This window comes from Centropristis striata, chromosome 7 (assembly GCF_030273125.1).
Source record: "Centropristis striata isolate RG_2023a ecotype Rhode Island chromosome 7, C.striata_1.0, whole genome shotgun sequence".
NCBI lineage: Eukaryota > Metazoa > Chordata > Actinopteri > Perciformes > Serranidae > Centropristis > Centropristis striata.
Genome location: NC_081523.1, coordinates 26153103 through 26173325, shown reverse-complemented (window position 1 = coordinate 26173325; position 20223 = coordinate 26153103). Strand labels below are relative to the sequence as shown.

At 39.6% G+C, this 20223-nt stretch overlaps 1 protein-coding gene across 2 annotated transcripts in view; it reads right to left on the bottom strand.

Moving 5' to 3' along the window:
- lmx1bb (LIM homeobox transcription factor 1, beta b) overlaps positions 1-16397 on the bottom strand; it is a 52238-nt gene extending 35841 nt beyond the window's left edge. Inside the window, exons 1-4 of one of the 2 annotated variants that reach the window (XM_059338195.1) lie at positions 15537-16397; positions 15227-15287; positions 13097-13219; positions 12441-12627 (exon numbers count right to left, since the gene is read on the bottom strand). In XM_059338195.1, coding sequence (XP_059194178.1) covers positions 12441-12627; positions 13097-13219; positions 15227-15275 — 359 coding nt within the window. In that variant the 5' untranslated portion in view covers positions 15276-15287; positions 15537-16397. Of the gene's footprint in view, positions 1-12440; positions 12628-13096; positions 13220-13537; positions 13838-15226; positions 15288-15536 lie in introns of those variants that run through there. The other variant, XM_059338196.1, reaches the window with a different exon arrangement.
- Between the last annotated feature and the right edge of the window lie 3826 nt (positions 16398-20223).

Below are 20223 nucleotides of genomic sequence, written 5' to 3'. Positions count from 1 at the left end.
TCGTTCGTCTTAAGTGCCAGCAGCGCGGGGTTTACCACATGAGGCAGAGCAGGCGGACAGAACATTTGGACAATCACAAGCAAATATGTGAAGGTCTTTTGTGATCGACAGCTTACCTAACATTATGTAAATGTTTCTGTTGGTCAACCACATCCCACTGCTATTTGAAGATGAATAAAATAAATGGCACTAAACAAAATTCATACAACCATTATTCTTGGGAGGAAGTTGGTGCTTGTGCACATAAATATCATATTTCTACCCCGTAAATCAGTGGTTCCCAAACATGCACAGTCCTGTCAGATGAACTCAAGTACCCCCTTATTGAAATCTTCCATCATGCACTACATGTGTTCATTTTTAAGATCATATTATTCAAACATTATTGAAACAAAAGTGGATATAATTGTGGTTGTTAAAATTTTTTCTTCATACAATTGATTCAAGTTTGCATTGGTTCACCCACATGGAGCAGCAGATGGACAGTTCTGTCATTGAATTATCTATTCCAGCTGTTTATCCTTTGCAATTACTAACTATTTTAACTGTTCAGTCTAGTCATTGTGTTGAGCTAACTATTCCAATCGGTAATTGATTAACTATTTTTGACAGTTTATTCATAAAATTTAGCTATTTATACTGGTTTTCCCTTGCTCTTAGCTAGCTATTTCAACCATTAGCAACTTCCGGTCTGATGTTGCTATGTGACGATAGCATGGGGGAAAGCTCAGTACGAAATGCCATTCATTTGCAGAGAAAACTCTGTGGTAGCTTAGCGGCTCAGCTAACCTTTGTTTATATTTGAATATTTTTCGATTTATGGCAGTTTTAGATGCTGTGTTTCCTACTAAAGTTAGCATGTTGCTGTGTTAGCATGCATGTTAGCTAGTAAACTATTTAATGGAGAACCGTCAGGGCTAAAATGTTCACCTGCCTGTCATTATACCAAACTATATCACAGGGTCGGGGACACATTGTGATTAAATGAATTAAACTGAAGTGTTACTAATCCTGTCTCACCTAAGTGATGCATGTTAGGTAAATGTAAAAATAATAAATGTTAGTTGGAGCTTGAGCTGTGCAGAAAGGTGCTCAGAAACAGTAGTTAAGATCATTTAATTAATGACATTAACATGCTGCTGCTTGACTGCTTGTTCTAATAACAACAGCAAAAATGTAAGTCTCCTTTTATATTAGCCTATTCCATAAAGACCAGTTTTTTTTTTGTTTTGTTTTTACCATATGCTATATATTATACTTGTATGTGCATGGTTTAAGGCTGATTAGGGCAAGATGATGTGACGGATCCGGAAATTGTTATTCCACTATTAGGCCACAACTTCAATTGAGTTTAAAGCCCAACACTGTTACTATAGGGGCTTGATTTGAACTAATTATCCATTACTTTTAGTTCACTGTCAACTGTTCATTTTGTTTTTAACTATTTCAAGTGTTTATCTATCTGACAACTTTTTACTGTGATCAATTTCCACAAACTCAGTTCTGGCTGACTCAATATGTGGATATTTTTGTTTAAATTACTTGAGTTATCCCCAAATTTTTCCATGTACCCCTTAGCAACTGCTGAAGTACCCCCTGGTTACAAGTACTACTCAGATCATTGATCTAAAGCACCACAAAATTACCCTTAACACTGTTAACTGCCAGTAATGATGACTCTTTAGTTTCCCTCTACACATAATAATACATAAAAGTACATGCAAATACAAGTATATGCCGTTAACAGGAGATTACACAATTTTAAAGGAGACAGAAAGACAGAAAGCATTATTCGTTCCTATGCATGAGTTGTGGTGAGGTGAAAACCTATAATAAAATCATGAATGGCAGCATGTGTGTAGATAGTCCCTCACATAGACATACTTGTGGGCAATAAGAAAAACATACACTGCGTGCTGAGGCACTAAACCTGCATGCAGCTTGGAGAATGTTAATAAGGATTATGGTTAATGTACTTATAATATTCGTTGCAAAGGCCAGCGTTTTGCCACTGTCTTTGAAGAGGCTGAGGCTTCTGCCAAGCAACACCAACTTTTATGTTTATGTTGTGAGAAAAAAAAGTCTCTCTGTGTCAAATTTAACTAAAAGAAGGTGCTGCTTAAATAAGTCTGAACCCTCAAGAGAAACAGATCGAAATTCCTTCTCTGTCAGACAGAACAAGGCTGTAAGTGCTGTAATAATTTTTCGAACATGTAAGCCATAAAGAGATGCTGATGCCAGAGAGCGTGCTGTGACCCTGCCGACCCTGCGCCTGCTGTCTGGCCTCTGGTTAGTGTAAGCAGCATCCAGCTGAAAGCTACCAGAGGCCTTCATGTGTATATGTGATGTTTCCAAGGAGAGATGGACCAATTAATCTGATTATAGTCGCAAATCCTCTGACATGTGTAGGCTTGTCTGCAGCCATGTGCACTACAGATGTGTGTCCATGTGTGTGTAAGCATGCATGTACCTGTGTGTGTATCTGATAATGTGATCCGCAGACGGCAGCGAAGGTACTGCTCCATGTACGCAGAAAATCAGAATCTTGGCAGAAAATATATCACCCGCAAGATTTATAAAATATCTTGAGTGACATTTTGCAAACATTTATCAATCTGATAAATGGGAATTGGGCTTTCCAGTAAAAAAATGGCTGCAAGGGAGCTGTAACTGTATGCAAATAGACGCTGTGGGTGAGTGGTTGTTCCTCGGAAGTCAGAAAGCGACACTTAAAAGTACCTGAAATGAAATACTGGGTGAAATAGTAAACCATCTGTCAAAGCTTTCGCGGTCTGTTTAAAAACACAACACCCGAGCACTTAAGGGTTTTAAACAGCCCCTTTTCATTGGCGTGGTTATGAATATGCCTATTCTGAGGGTGATCCTTTCATTTTCAGGCCAGAGATCCGAGTCAGTCACAGCTCGCCGTATTTTTGTGCCACTGACGGCAGCCTGCGCTGAGGGGCGGGAGGAAGTGGAACGAGGAGCTGACAGACAGGGCCTGATACTGCACTTCCACCACAGGCCAATCCCCAGCTAACCCCTGTGCTGACAGCCAGGATGTAGCACTCATCCACAGGCCACAGCCCAGGCTCTGGGGCCCAGGAAAAGGAGAGCATGGAGAGCAGGGAGAAGGCCGGTCTGCTGATGATAGAAAGGGGGTGTTGGGGGGGTGGTGGTTTGGGTGGCACGCACCGCTTTCTGCCTCCAGAGCAGCACGACCAAGAGGAGAATCCACAGACTGCGTCGCCTGCCAACAGCATGTCCAATGCTTGGCCGAGTGACAGACCCACTACACACACGCTAGCGGGCATGCTACAAACACACACACAGACACAGACACACACACACACACACACACACACACGGCTGCATACACATGCAAGCACATTCACAGAGGAATGCAAAAAACATGGTTAAATGCAAAGCGAAGCTGGAACCTATAAGATAGCAGTCGATAAACATGCTGTATTGAGAAACTGCAAAAACACTGCAGACATGAAGACGCATTCACACCACAAACACTCAAAGTGGCATTTTCCCTAAAACCAGATTTTCTGGTTACTTTACAGATTAAAGTGTAAAGACGAGACTGCCAACATAGACATAACAGATGACATTGTATTTCTCTGACACAGTGCTATTACTGACAGTGCAAGTCATGTGAAACATTCATCTGGAAAATTGCGCAGGCAGAACTAACATTTTGTGCAGTTTATCCTCCCGAGCGACATGTAATTGATAACATGACCTCATCAAAACTTCAGTTCTCTGATATTTGTAGCAAGACAAAGTCTTAGAAGAACCGAAGACTGCGGGTCAATAAATAATGTAGTCCTAGGCTGTGTTGCGCAGAAGCACAGCGGCGTGATGAAGGTTGAGAGGCCACCGGTGACCCCGGCTGCATGCTGCGAGAGGGCTCCGCTCAGAGCCAGAGCTGTCTCTCCAGCTGGGATCACAACACAACGTTGGAGCTCTGGTTTCAGAGCACAACTCCGGCCTGGGGCTGGCGTCCCCTGTGAGGGCTGCGCCTGCAGGGCCAGCGTTAAGGCAGACAGTCACCCTAGGGGTCAGTCAACCCACCCACTCTCAGGAGGAGGCAGCGACAAGCATAGAGGCCAAAGAGTGATTGAGGCTGCCTCAGACCAAAGCTTTGCTTTTTTAACTGCTGAGTTTGGGTTTGCATCAAGCCTCAGTCTACTACAGCTATTTCTGTTCAATGGGGTTTCCAGTGGACTGGCCCCAGAGGCAGATTCAGTGCATAAATAATGTGCTATGAGGCCATGAGGTTGAATCAAACAATACTGTCGGCTAGAGGAGAAAATGTAGATGAATGGAGCAAACAACTCAGCGTTCACCTGCAGCAACACATTTTTCTTATCAAGGCAAGCACATAGAAATCTCCATCCTGAGAGCACTACAAAATCACATATGCACAAAAACCACTTTGAAAAATCTTTATGTTTTATCCCCTTATCCATCCCTTTCATAGACACCAGATCATTTTGCAGTGTTCACGAATCGTGGAATTTCCAGAGAAGATGTATTGTAGCAGCTTTCTGGGAAACATTAATATCCAACAGGCAGAGGAAAAGGTAAAGGGAGAGCAGAAGAGATCGGGGGTGTGCAGCAGGGGGGTGAGGTACAGACGATCAGTATCAGAGCGTGGTACCTGATGATAAAATGCCTCGTCTATTGCAACTCTTTCCAACCCCCTTGTGCACAGTTTTCTCTACTGTTTGCCACCGTTTTATGCGGAACATGACGTCTGTGTTACAGCTGTCCTATGGGACGCTGGTGGTGGGTGTCTGAGTCCAAGATGGGCAGTCATCTTCTGCACACACACTCCGCTGTCATCGCCGCAGATTCTCCACATCTGCCTTGCCTTACACCGCTTAGCCCCGCACTTACCGAGCCCCCCTCATCTCTGCCTCCCTCCCACATCTCCACTCCCCCATCAGGATCATCCAAATATTTCCCCTCGCTGCTTTTTGAAGCTTCCATGGGTCACGGGACCTCATGCACAAATCATGCTGGCTTGCCGTGGGGGGGCCCGGTCAGAGAGGAGGAGAGTGAGTCAGACACGTAGAAACCCAATCTGCACTGTTTTCATACAGGGTTATTTTTCTTGCCAAGACAGCCATCACCAATCAGCGGCTGGTTCTAAACAGCGAGTTTAAGGAGCTCTCGCTGTAGATGCTGGTCCTGGCAGCTGATTTCAACCATATTCCCCAGCCACGCCAGGGGGGAGAGACGGAGAGTAAATTCAGAGAGCCTGACAGCCTGCAATGGTTTAACACGAGGGTTAGCCCCAAATACATAGCTCTGGGTTTATGTTGATGGATGGATAACCAAATCCATCTCATTGTTTGCAATAAAACATAGATGTTAGTTTTTACACTGTGACACCACACTTGCTATGGTGCTGAATTATGATCTGCTGAGAAAGAAACAAAATTCACTCAGCCAGTTTTGGAACTTCTATTTTTCAGATGCAACGGAGAGCAATAATAAACTCAAATACACAAGGATAATAAAAGACTCAAGTCAGCTCTACAGTGTGTGGGCACAGGAGGTTCAATACCTAATGCAGAATTTTCATAAGCCCTCAAACCAGGCCGGTAAACAGGACAGACAGAGCGGGATGAGACAGTGTGGACCTTCCCTCCCCACCTGCAGAGCACACCAGCTCAGGGTGAGAGGAGATGCTGGGCAGGAATCTGCAAGTGCTGGTTAAAGTAATCACATTGGTTTCACTGCATCTGATCTGCAGTCTAACAGACTTCCAAACAGTTGAATGAGTAAATAAAGTGCCCCAGGGGACTCCCGCTGGAGATGGATTACCACAAGGGTGCACACACAAAAGGAGCTGAAGCCCCACAACCCCGATGTGAGCCGCAGACAAAAGCCTGGCGTTGGACCTCGACCAGGGAACCGGCAAACTTTATTAATCTCATCCTAGACTCAACCTCCTAGACTGCAATCCATGCTCTGCTGCGAGCAGGTACACACACTGTAAAATGACTGTGCATGTGTGTGTGTGCATCTGCGATAAGTGGGCGAACACATGTATTTGTACACGACGCGGTGCATTCGTGATTGTGTGCATTTGCTTGAGCAAACATTTTAGCATACTGTAGATGCACAAATGTGCGCCCGCCTGTGTGCGCATGAGTGTGTATGCGTCCGCTCGAGTGCATAGACCACATAGGATGAGTCTCATGCTCACTTGGCTGTGGAGGCCGGGTCTGGAGGGGACTAAGGGCCGTGGCATTCTGCAGCCCCATCCCACCCCAGCCCCATTCTTCCCTCTTTCTGGGCCTGACACAAATAAAAGGATTAGGAGCCCCTGTTTCCGTCAGACCCTCCATTCAAGACAAAGCTCCGACCAGCTTAGTGTCACACTTAATGATAAAAGTGCAAATCTCTGTCAGTCACTTTGGGCAGGAATACCGGTATTTGGGGGCTAATCTCATTTGATGAAGATTAAAAGTGGTAAAAAAAAAAAAAGTGTTTTGTATGTGTACAAAAATCTGAAATACAGACATGCACGAACTAAGATGCTAAAATGTATCTTTAAAAATAAAGAGACTGAATGTGAGGCAGTGGAAAGAGCTTAGATTAGAGACAAAGAAAGAAAGCAGCAGAGAGAGGAAGCAAGTGTACACACACACATACACATGCGCCCACACCCTCACAAAAACCTGGGGTGTATGTAGACAAACACACTGCTCTGCCCATTCCCATGTAGAGCTAGAATGTGTGACGTGAGTGTGAGAGTAAGCCTTGGGCACACAACAGTCTGAATGCAGCACTTGCCACTATGATGCCAGTCCTCTCTAGTGTATCTGTGAAAAGCCTACGTGTTGGAAAAACATTCCAGAGTGGGATCACATATACACAGTTGGGGCCAGCAGCGATACTGCGAGCCAGCAGCAGAGGCCATGTCTCAATTTCTCATGCACGTTCGACCAGGCTGCCTGGAGAAACAAGTGTGGGCTATTTCCAAACTATAGAAGCAGAATGAAACAAACAGATAGGAAATGTGATTTAAAAAAATACTGGGAATGTGCAGGTATTAATTATGCACATGCTACACTTTTATCTGAAAACACTGGCAATTATATTCAAAATTTCTAAAATCCAGCCAGTAAAAATGTCCATTCTTCAGATTTAAACATGTAATCTGGCAAATTGAAATAGAAAACATTTGCTGAGTGTGTATATTTCTCGGTTGCCTACTTTGAGAGGCCTATTGCAGTATTTCACAGATTTAGCCAAAATCTAATTTGTAAATTGCATTTAATGGTTTGTGGTTGCCTTCCTTTTTTTTTGTTATGAAGAGTTGTCATGCTGTGAAAATAAACCTGAAGGCCCGTGGACCCGGAGCCAGTTATGAAAATCACTACATTGCCGAGCCGAGGGCTTTCTCTCCACCGTCACTGATTAGCATTCCCGATTGACTGACATGTCCCACTGGCTGCCTAACAGCCGGCTTTAGGAGATGAGGTTAAATTGTGGCTACCAACAAATTGCATGCTTGAGTTCCTCTGCACCCCTCTGCTATCATCCAGTGTAATGTGAGCACACCAGGCAGATCCCTCTGCAGATCCTTCTCCTCCCCTGCACTACAGCTCCCCCCCCACACAAAGCCACAGAGACCTCTTTCCACATCCCTCGCCACCAGTCTGGCCTCTAAAGTGGTGATGGGCATTACCGTGGCTGAGCCTCTGTGGCTTCCCGGAGCATCCTGCAAAGTGCTTTGTGTTCCAACTGCTGCTACATACACATACACACCAGCACAGCCCCCTCCCACACACACACATACACACTCTGCTCATTTAAATCAGCCTTTATAATATCATGAAATCACGTGATTTTACAATTCTTACTGACAGCATCACAAAAAAACTAAAACATCAAGTGAATATAAATAGAAGGCTACTGAAGCTGTATAGATGTAGCTGGTGTAAAATCTACAACAGCACTATTCATATATACAAGAGTTCATGTAAGATGATATGTTTAAATTAAATATTTATCACTCAAAGAGCTATTTGTGGGAACCGGAAAGCACAAAAAAAAATCTGAGATGTAGCTAGTGATGCAAATAAATAGCACTCCAACAGGTCCTTTAATGGGTCTAAATATGCCAGGGAGGGGGGACAGTTAGCAAACCATGAGATGACAGATGATGCATCCTAGTATGCTGCTGGGACAGGCCGAGCCATGTTGACATAAAACCCAATACTTCCTTACAGAGGAACGGGGCCAGCTTCAGCTAGCTCCTTGCCGAGCACTAAAAATCCCAGCAAGCTGAAGCAATATTATCTGGCTTAGTGTTTCTAACATTAGATTTGTCTCTCTGTAGAGGTCCTTCTTTTATTTACCCAAGACCAGTGGCTAAAGACACATTTTTATCCTTTTTAGGGAGAATTAAAAAAAAGGGAAAGTTGAGCTGAAAGTTAGGAAGTGTTGCACAAAGGAACGCCCACACATCAGAGCTGCTGCTGAAATACTTTAGCAGGACTGAGGACAGTCTTTAATTAACTATAAAACTACACGGCTGGGTTGACAACACAAAGTACATCCTTTTTTTTTTCTTTTCTTTTTTTGGTGTGCGTATGAGCGTTCACAAAGTGCCAGGCCACGCGGGAGTGTCCTAGAGCGAGTAAAACACACACACTTGGTGAGCTAACACAGAAACCCAGCCGTCAGCATCTATCCGGCACACACTGCTGCAGAGTCCCAAGCACAGCTAATTAAAAAACAACAATTTCACAGGAGGGCACTCCAAACATTTCTAAAAAGCACCTCTCAGCACACCGGGGGATCGTCCAGCATACATGGGAGGTGAGACAGGTTCTGGGAGCTCTGTTTTTATGGCTTCATCACTGCTGTGTTTTCCTACAACTCATACTACCGTGACCTGAATTAAATTTTGCTTACTGCACGTGAATTTAAAATTTTGGAAAAATCTGCATCGCTGGTACATTTTGGATGAGTAACAAATGAAACATACTAAAATAACATTTTGCTGGATAGTAAAACTTTATAGAGCATGGAGAATAAAAAAAAAATCCACACTGGAATGCGATGTTTTAATGCATCAGCAGGACCCAAAAGTAGGCAGCATGGTGTATAAAAAAGTTTATTTAATGTTATGTTTTGTAGATGGAGCCCATGGCAGTTTCTAACAAGGCAGTCCATTACAGGGGTGTTGTCCAACACTTCGGTGAAGTGATAGGCCTTATTACATGGCTCCTTTCAAAGCATCTGCTTGGTTAGAGGAAAGGTCTCCCTGGGGAAAAGATCTCCCTCCTCCTAATGATGTATAATTGACCTCCAAACACCAGGGCACAACAAACTCTCTCGGGGTGGTGTAATTCCACTCTACCTTTTACATACCGCCCGTCTCGTTCAAGCTTGTTCCTCCTCTACGGCTATGGCTCGTGTCCAATTGACAGCTCTGCATATTTACCTTCGATTCTATCAAACTTGAAATATCCTTACAAAAAAGGGTGGCTGTATTTTTCCTCTTTAATATTCTATTAATTCTCTTTTTCCTTGCCTTGCATTTGTTTTTGGAATCAAAAATATTACCTCATTCACAAATTTTCCTATCAATGACAACAAATGCAGGTCAGCTGCATGGCATAAAAAGAGGTCAATATAATCCAATCTTGTTACTATATAATTGCACTATATGGAGCATGATGTGTTGAACTGTGTTGGTGGGAGTTTTAATAACACAGTACACAATTGTTTTCCCCCGTCTGCACTTAAACCTCTTCCAAAGGTGCGAAAAAAGACTGCTTGCCAATTCCTTGATTTATTATAGCTAGTGAGAGCTGATTACGGGGCATGAATCAGTTGCTGTAGGAATGTAATTAGGCACGTAGAACTCTGTAAGGCTACGAGCTCTCCTCACAGCCCAAAGCAGTTTGTGGGCTGACAAATGCATCTTAAATGGGTGTCATAAAAGTCAAAAAGGTGCCAATTACATCTTTAAGTATCCCATCAATGAAAATGGAATAAACAAAAAAAAGTGGGACGCTTGTGTCTGTGTGATGGAAGGACCCTCCAGCCAGTGTTTGACCTGGGAGGGGTGAACAACAAAAAAAAAAAAAGTGGGGGGAGGAGGGTGAAGAATTAAAAGATGTGATGAATAACAGTGTGTGAGAGCAGGACGTCGCCCAGCAGGTTGTTGTGTTTGGCTGAGTCGGACTTGCCACACAAGCTCACAACACTCCGAGAAAAAGGGGAAATGGTCAGTTATATACCAAATACGGTACTTCAAAAGCATATTGCACACTAAATGCCAGGAAATAATTATTTGGAATAAAAAATAGATCTGTCTCTTTATGTTTATGTCTTGTCTTTACACACACCAAACAAATAGTAAAAGTACAACTGGACAGCACTATAAGAGGCATGAGAAAGAGATCCTTCTCTCAGCCGGACTGTCTCAGCTTCCAGCCACCTCTGAGCCGTGACGCCGGGGCTCTGGTATCCCATAGTTACTGCTATGAATTTTCCATTGTTATCAGCCGACTACACTCCTGTCACAAAGCTGGATGAATGGCACGCATGGCAATAGATGTAACTCTTTGTTTGCTTGCAAGGTATCTAGCAGAGAGCCATAATGTCCCGGTAATCGAAGTAGAATTGTTAAAAAGGCCGCACACAAAAAGCTGAAAATTTAGTGACAAGCATGAAAAGCGCTGATGCGATGAGAAACACAGGGCACCCCAGGGTCCTCGCAGGCCAAACAGCAACCCTCAGCATTGTTGTTACTTCTGTTACTTTGCCTCACCATATCTGCCATCTCTGCTGCTTTTATGTGATAATTTACTAATTCAATTTACTAATTTATCTCGCTGCATGGATAATGGCTGCCATGCCACTTCCTGTCACAGGCCTAATAAAGAATGTAAAACTTTTCTGTAATTTACTTTAAAATAAAAAACACCAGGAGGGCAATTCCTACATTATTATAATTTATCTATAATTTATTAAATTAATATTTTTAGTGTCTGTGATATTAATAATGCTGTTTTGTATTTTATTGTGTTGCTATGAATTTAGCACAACAATTGTTCAAAATTAAAATCTGCATTTAATCACATTGGTCTGCTGTTATTATCACACTCCAGCATTTTAACCCAAAATAAGTTTTTTTAATGTTTCTTCTAAAAATTCTAAAACTTTTATTAATTTAACAATAAATGATTCATGCTTTTAAAATCGTTGGTATTAGTGTGTGAGTGTGTGTGTGTGTGTGTGTGTGAGAGAGAGAGAGAGAGGGAGGGAGAGAGAGAGAGAGAGAGAGAGAGAGAGAGAGAGAGTCTTGTGTGCGCAAATGCCTACACTTATAATGATTTTTTTCTTACTAAATCCACGTTAGCGTATTTAGCTTGCAGGTACATATAAATCATATGCAGTTAAAACAACGCACATTGTTTTTCATTAAACCATTAAATTGTTGCCATGTCTCATATTATACCGCGTGCGAAAACACGTCATAACCAATAAAAATAAAATAGCCTGAAATAAAATAAAACAGAAATTGCATTAAATAAAATAAAGATAGTCTTAAATTAAATAAAAAAAACACGATAAAAATTGTGACGGTAAAATAATAAAACAAATTTTTAAAACAGAATATTTAAGGTTAATTGGAGGCATTGGATTTTCAGAATAAAATAATTTGGGTTGATCGGAAATTAAATCTAGGCTACACTGCGCCGTGGGCTCACTCTCCATAAAGAAACACAACAGAAAAATTGTTTTCCATATTTTGATTGAAATCTAATGTGGTGGATTGTGATGGGTAAAGGCCACAGGATGTAACCAGGAAATACCTGACAGCCAGCGGAATAAAAAAAAACATGCAGCCGGCACGCCAACACACTCTCGGGCCTGAGTGGGATCACATCTTTTTGTTTGAAAAGCGCTTGTTCCGCAGACACATGTGGAAATATCGTGGGCCACGGTGACATGAGTAAGACAAACACATATGACAATAATATATGACCGCTAATGCCAGCGTCTTCCAGCCAGTGTGAGCACTTTCATCTAATACTCAAAATCATTAAGAAAATAAAAGCTCATATTTAATTCCACTTTTTCCTGTTGCTCTTTCATTGATAATAAATTACAATTATGCAGAATATTTTTTAACTCCTGCAGAACAACAGGTTAATTTAAATAACACACCTCCATGTCGATACATTTTTACACTTCTTAAATTTAGAAAAATTCGAATTGGACTTCACACTAGCTGAACGACTGTATTTTTTGCACCGTGAATGACACACAGAAGGCCTCCAGCAGCCAAAGCCATCACATTTTCAAAAAAAATCACTACACCAACCAAAGCAATCTGAAGAGATGCAGAAAAGGGGAGAGGAGATATTCTCTGAGATGGTTGTGCTTACTGTTGGTAGTCGTGTTTGCAGTAAAGTTTCCTTTCTCTGAAGTAACAGCTGGTGGTGAGGGGCTGTTGACACACGGTGCACTGCAAACACTCCTCATGCCATGAGGAATCGTTGACTCTCATCAAGAAGCGGTCGGAGATGGGACGCTGGCATCCTTCACACACTGATGGATGATGACAGTCAGTCCCTGGAATAAACGGCCCGTCAGAAAAGAGAGAAGGCCTGAGTCAAGGACTGTCGAAATTAAAGGCCTACACATTAAAGAAATCAGCAGATGTGTGTGGTGTTAAATTTAATTTTAAAAAAGCATGTTTTAATGAATGAATTTGATATTTTGTGTCCAATGAGGCCTGCAGATCACATCACAGCTCCAGGTTTTATGCCTGGGTACGCGCAAAACGCCTTGCCGGTACAATAACGTGTGAATAAAACTAAATTTTTCATTATTATCTGTAGTTTTATCCGTTTTCATGTGTGCATGTGAACTTTTCTTGATCGTAGGGAACAAAAAAGCAGTGGGCATGGTAATGGCATCCAGACAGGAATAACAGTCTGACCCGGTGCTGCCAGTTCACAGTGATTTGCTGCTGTTTATTAAGTAAAAGAAGAAGAAGTGAAAGAAGTAAAAGAAGAAAAAGAAGAAGAAGAAGACTCACCGAGTATGACTCCGAGCGTGGCTTGTCCCGATCGCAGGGGATGATCTTCAATTTTTATGCCGTCAAGCATGATGCACGTCTCGGACTGTTCTCCCGCGGAGAGGCGCTCCAGTGACACCAGACCTGTTGCAATATCCATAAGAATACGGTCAGACTCGAACAAGAGAATCCCGGGCACACAAAAAGCTTGTCTGAGGCAGAGCGAGGGTGAAGCTGAAACCTGTTGAAACCGCTCGAGTTCCTGTGCGACACACAGCCTGCAGCCCGGAGGAGGAAAACTACAAAATGAGCTAGATGAAATGCAACAAAAAAAGAATAAAAAAAACTGATGATCGCGATAGTTAAAAGGTAAAGACTGCGTAAGCCGGCTACACAAATCCTCACTGTGTCAGAAAAGCGTGGAGAGACAGAAAGAACACAATAAACTCTCTCAACAGTCACCTGTTATGATTAGAGGACTGAGGAAGCTTTATCTTCTCGTCCTCAAGCCGACGGCTGAAAAGCTGGGAGACTTCTTCACGGGTAACAGTTTTGTTAAAGGTGAGAAAGAAGAAGCAACCAAAACTTGACAACAAATCCGCAAAAAATAGGAGAGTGTTATGTATGTAGATGTCCCGGCAGTAACTCTTTGGAAGTAACAGAGACGGTTGGTTGGTTGTGCCCCTGTCGCTGCAAAAAGTCTGAGATCGAGATTGAAGCGAGTGGATCCTCCCACTCCTACATGCATGGCTACACTTTTTTCATTCTCCCATTCACTGCCATTGGGATGCTATTGGAGAAGAGTACAGTGCTGCTGCACACAGTCCAATAACAACACACACATGGAGTGAAGCGTAAAGAAGAGCAGAGAGAGAAAAGTGAGATTTTACACAGGCCTGGCTTCACACTGAAGCACTGATATAATAATAATAACAACAACAGCAATAATAATAATAATAATAATAATAATAGCAAACCACAACCACTACTACAACAACAACAAGTAGCCGATTTTATTGCTCTGTAATTTAGTTAGTTATAAGGCGTATTATATCACGCGCTTTCTGATAAAATGCTGCATCCTGGGGAGATTTTTTTTTTTTTTAAATCACTTGAATATATTGAAGCCACATAATCAGCCGTAGCCTATATATTCTTCATGGGTTGATAGTGATGCTTTATTTCCGTCAGTAGTGAAAAATAGAGATCAGCAACACATGCCTTTCCTTTGCTCTTTTGTGTATTGTTTCCAGTGGAAGCTGCTGTCCCCTTTCAGCTGATGCACCTGGCGATCAGTGGTGATAACAGCGGTCTGTCTAACACTGAGGTGGCCAATGCTATCCATCTCTGGGTCGGTCAGGAACAAGCACCGATGGTATTAAAAATAATATTAATAATTCTTGCAGCCCTATGCTGTTTTTGCTATATTTATTTTTGCAGAAACACAGCAGCTATATTGTTATTATCTGAGGATTCAGCCTTTGTGCAGAAAATCCCAAAAACACTCATAATTTTATATATATATATATATATATATATATATATATACTTATATATATACATACGTTTTTTTTCTCAGTCAAGATATGTTTATGTAGATCTACATCCACATATATGTGCAAAATCATATTTTTATATAGATATGATATTTGCAGTTTGCAGAGGTGCGGAGTATTGTTATAAGACTGTTGTTGCACCGAGGCCTTTCCGATATTACAAGACTGCTAATAGGAGACTGTGCGCTGCATGAGGAGCTCATTGTTATCAAGTTTAATAAAGCCCCGGATGTAACACATACGAAGACTAGACTCATGGGACACACGTTTTAAAGAAACATATTTTAATGCAACGTTGCTATATGATCAGACAAACTAATTCCAGCATTTTTTATTTTTTTTTAAATATATATTTGAAAATAAAATAATCAAACTGTCTGCTGCTCAATTAAAGACAATTAAGACGCGAAGAGTGACTGAGAAAGCAACTGTATAATAATACAGATGATTATTATTATAACAATAGCTTGCTGGAAATTAATTTAAGAAAAATAAAACATATGTCATATATTTCACATTATTTATTGTAAAATAAAGGAATGAAAAAACCCACATTTTTCTGCAGAAAGATCTAAAGTGTGTGTGCAGCGTTTACCTTGAGTCCAAAGGCCTCGCTGTTGTTTTTGATGTTCTTTGTGAAGCATCAAGGCGATGACCTGTAGCCCAGTTTGGAAAACAGAGAGCAGACTGTTGGCGTTGCCCTCTGCCGGTCACTCAGAGAATAGTTGTATAAGGCAGAGGAGTAAAAACACAGAAGAAGAAATGAGTATTTTCATCTATTTTCACATTTTTATAATTAGGCCTATACAACTATAACATAAATGTTTCGAGCACAAATAAAAACAATATGAATCCGTATGTTTTTCATAAACGAACACATATGTAGAGTTAAAATCAGTACATACCTGCCACTCATGAAGTCATCCGCCCCCGGCTTAGCTGTTTTTTTCTGCTTCTTCTATTTGCAGCACTTCTATCAGCATGAGGTCAATTACCTCCGCCTCGCTCTATATTGGATTATCTTAGCACTAAGAAGCATTATGAGCTGAGCACTATCAATACAATATAATCAATACATTTAAAAAAAATAAACAATATAACATAATATATATCCCGTGTAACCCTGTTCTCCTGCTCCACCTCCCCCCTCCCCAGTGATCGGCCAGGTCACTTGTGTGAATGAGGACATCAAACATTCATTCAATAAATCAATCCGCCAACTTTTAGCCGGCGGTGTTTTAATGAGCCTCTACATGACAAGCCCTCCCTCTCCTGCTGCTATAAGGCAGGAAGAGAAAAAAAAACGTTGCAGCAGGTGTGCAGTACAGAAAGCAATGGTCTCCTAAAGTTTAGTAATTTACTTTAAAGTAAGCAGGAGTGTTGCATCCATCGGAAAGGTAAGAGATCATTATAATGCGTCATTATGGCAATGCACATTCCTGCTGAGTTTCAGATTATTATCAGCATATTAAAACAGAAATGACGATGGAAGAGCAAATTATTTCGGAAATATCATGCTTAAATGGTTGAGTTAAAATTGTGAAAATTTGCGCACACTTTTTCCTGTAAAAATGTTGGATTTGACATTACAATTGACGAGGCTCAAAGGTGCGTCAAGTAAACCAATAAATCAATTCTCGGTTATAACTATCATATTACGCCTATTTAAAATAGTGCGTCATTATAGATGAATGATAAATTATAAATAAATAACACAGAATGGAGCAAAATTGACACGAAATACACTACTACAATAATTTATAATGAATAGTAAAATAATAAATAAAGTTATTTCACGACTTCGTTACATTTAAATCTTATCAAAACAAACGCGTCAATCAAATTAAAATATATGTCTAAACATATGGAGCGTTTTTCGACTTTAATTACATTTACGTCACGCTGTTTATAAGTCACGCAGGATCAATTCATTTTTCCAACCCAGAGAATAACTCACACAACTCGCACTGTGTCAGGCCTTAAAGCCGCAGGCTAAAGTCAATGTATTGAAAAAAATAAAAAATAAAAAAATAATCGCAAAAAATAATAATCATCATGAAATTGAATAGGCTATGTGGGCTGTAATAAACGCTGCTTCTATGTCATCATCGTTGGGCTGAAATGTGAGCCTAAAACAAAGCGCAAAGATAAGCACGATTGTAAAAAATAAAATACCTTAGTGAAGAACATTTCACATCCTCAAAGCAGAAACTCTGCAAACCAAACACATAATGGCTCCCTAAATTGCATTGCTAGAGGACTTTGATAGTTAAGTCACTTTGATCTTTTAATGAGTGTTTCTAAGCTCTCCATGATGCTTTTTTTATTTTTTTATTTTTTAAAAAGCTCCAGTGAAAGAGCAAAAAAAAAAAAAAAAAAATACAGGCTACTTTAATTTGTTTGCCGAGTTGCACTTGAGCATCTTAAAAACAGACAGCAGCAGCAGCACAGCAGCAGTTTCTCCTGCTAAATACATTAGAGAATTGTGGGAAACGTTGTTTGATACGCTTCATTTAGCACGGACATGTGGACGTTTGTGTAAAAATCATGACTGTGGCCGTAAAGAAGATTTCAAGAGCAGCAGAGCGTTTTCCACGTCAAGTCAACGGAGCTGCTGACCGCTCCTGGATCAGCACTGGCGCTTATTGAAGGTTTGCACCTCCGCAATTCGCGAGGAATTGACTGTAATTCAATCTTCTTCGTTTTCGAAAGAACATTGCTGAGTTATCATGTTTTCTACAGGTTTTAGTCGCTGTCTTATTTCAAAACGTGTATATTCTGAGTGTGATTTCGCGCAGGAAGTAAACAGGCGCTGGGCTGCTGTAATAACAAAAATGGGATGTGATGCAGGGCCCCACAGGCCTGAGGGCCCCTGAATACACAAGTAGCATACAACAACTGGTCCTGATTTTTAATTTAAGCCACAAATTAAATCCATTTGATTTTACACTATTTTTATATTACATATAAGCATTTCTTATTTAGTTGAGTTTGCTTAAATTTGCAATAAATGCGCACAGATAGTTTATTTATTTATTTAAATCACATCCCCTTCTTCACTCACATATATTTCTGCTTTCATTCTTCTGGCCCACACGTTCCATCTTACTGAGGCAGCCAAAAAAAAAAATGATACTGCAGGATAATCCCAACTCCCCCAGGATTAAGCCAAAGTATAATACAGCACTGTCAACCCATGGCTAGATTTGTTTATGTTATGATTTATTGGATTCAGCTTTTTTTTCTTTTTTCCACTGACAAATTTATTGAGTTCTTGACAGATGGCCTGACAGGGCTCTGTGTGACAGCGAGCTGACATTTGAAATGTGAGTCTGAGAACTGTTTACCTGCATTTGTGTAGTTTGTTAAGACACAGAGCCAAACCAAGCTTTAGGCTACTTTGATTAACATTGAACTAATTAACATTCCCAAACAGTGATTGACTATATAATATTAATATCAGCACATCTAAAATTATACAAATGCTTATAACTATAGCACTACATCTGATATAATAAATAATGACATTTTTTGAAAACCTTGAAGCATGTAATTGTTTAAACCCACTAAATTGTGAAAGCAAATCCCTAGATAGATAGTTATATATAAAGAAATACAGATAAATAGAATATTACAATCATAGTGATTTAAAAAGTGAATATTGACAGTTTTGCTGCTACCTTTTGAGTACACAATTAAACAAACTGCTATAACTTAAATATAGTTGAGTTATGGGTGCATATGGAATATTGAAATACAGAGAAATAGCCTACCTAAATAATAGTCCACAGTCACTAATATCCATTTCCTGTATAATTATGTTGATTTCAGAGTAATGTTTAGTAAAAAAAAAAAAATAATAATAATAATCAAAGTAATACGTAATATATCATAATATAGAGAATAACCACTTAAATAAAATGTGGTGAAAAGTAAGCTGTCTTTAAGGGATTTGCATTAAATGTATTTAAATGTATTGCCATAGTGGTATAGATCACCATGCTGAGCTCAAAACCACATGCTCTCCTCAGAAACACTGTGGTGTCATCCGATGACAGTGATCCAGGATGCAGTCAGATTTATGCACCTGGTCCCCTGACTCAGTCCAAACACATTTTACTTCACAGTTGTATGCTGATATCACCCCGAAACCCCTAAAAGCAACTATCTGAATTACAATATCACCCCCTGCTGGACGAAACCAGGCAGTACAACCCACTGGTTAACTCCTTTTATAACTTAAAAATAACAACTGGAGAAATGCTAATATAAAACACTGTGAATCAGGTACAGAAATAAGAAATACATTCTATGAATATATTAATTAAACAAAATGAACATTATTTATTCTTTAGAATCACATGTCAGAATCATATGTTATTATTGTTTATACAACTTTCAATGCAGTGAAACACAGGATTTGTGTCTAAAACTTCAGGTTAGTGTAAACTTTTTGGATCCATTACACGAAAATTAATAATATTTCTATCATTATTATTTTAAAGTTGTTGTATTCATTATTTATATTTTTCTATATTTTAAATACTTTGTATACCATTTACAAATTTTTTCTGTTCAATTCGAATCTGTAACTCTTTTAGATGAGAATAATAGTAGAAACACCATGTCTGCGATTTCTACTGATGACTTGTATATGTTGTTAATTTAAAAAAAGAAGAGATTAACAGATATATCATCAAATGTCAATGTAATTTTTTTAAACCAAAAAAATTATATATGCATCAAAAATATTGAATCATTAGAAATACATTTTTTTAAAATCTCAGACCCATAAATTACAATTTTCTGACCCCAAATTGCTACAATATGTATGTTGCTTTTAGATGTTTCATATGTTTATATTTTTATTTTATCCATTTTGTCCTTTCTCTTCTTACACTGTTGCTGTGATATGTTTTTTTTATTTTTAAGCCATTCTGTTCTGGTATTATTCTTGCAGTGAGTTGCACTGTATTTTTTTGGTCTGTGATAAATTATATTAAAGTATCTTTTACAAATATAGGATAATATACATGCACATTTTCCTCAGAGAAGTTTGTTGGTTTAACAATCATTTTGCCGCTATAACTTGCAGTTACTTTTCACTGTTGATTCAGTGTTATGACAACCATCCTCAAAGAAAAAGTATAATAAGTTGCAATAAAAATCTCATTCTTATTGGATAAACAAACTTAGATATCTTTTTTTTGTTATACTTATTTTCAGTTCATGTATTCATTCAACTTGCCAAAAAAAGCACTACACAAATTCAACTTTTTCATTTTAATTTCAGTCATTTTGTTGTAATAATAGTTCATGTTTTTTAACATCAAATGTAAAAAACAGATTTTTTGTGTTATCAGAAATTAATTTACTGAGTATGACATTAACTCAAGTTTTTTCCCACACACTTTTTTGTGGTAAAGTCGTGAAAACTAAAATGTAAATTGAATGAGATCTTTTCTGAATTGTGTCATGCCTTCATAATGATAATAAAAAACACATATCAAATGTTTTGTTAAAACCCAATGAATTCTTCTCTCTTTCCACAGGATTATCTTCAAAACAATTGGGAAAAAAAAGTTGTTCAAA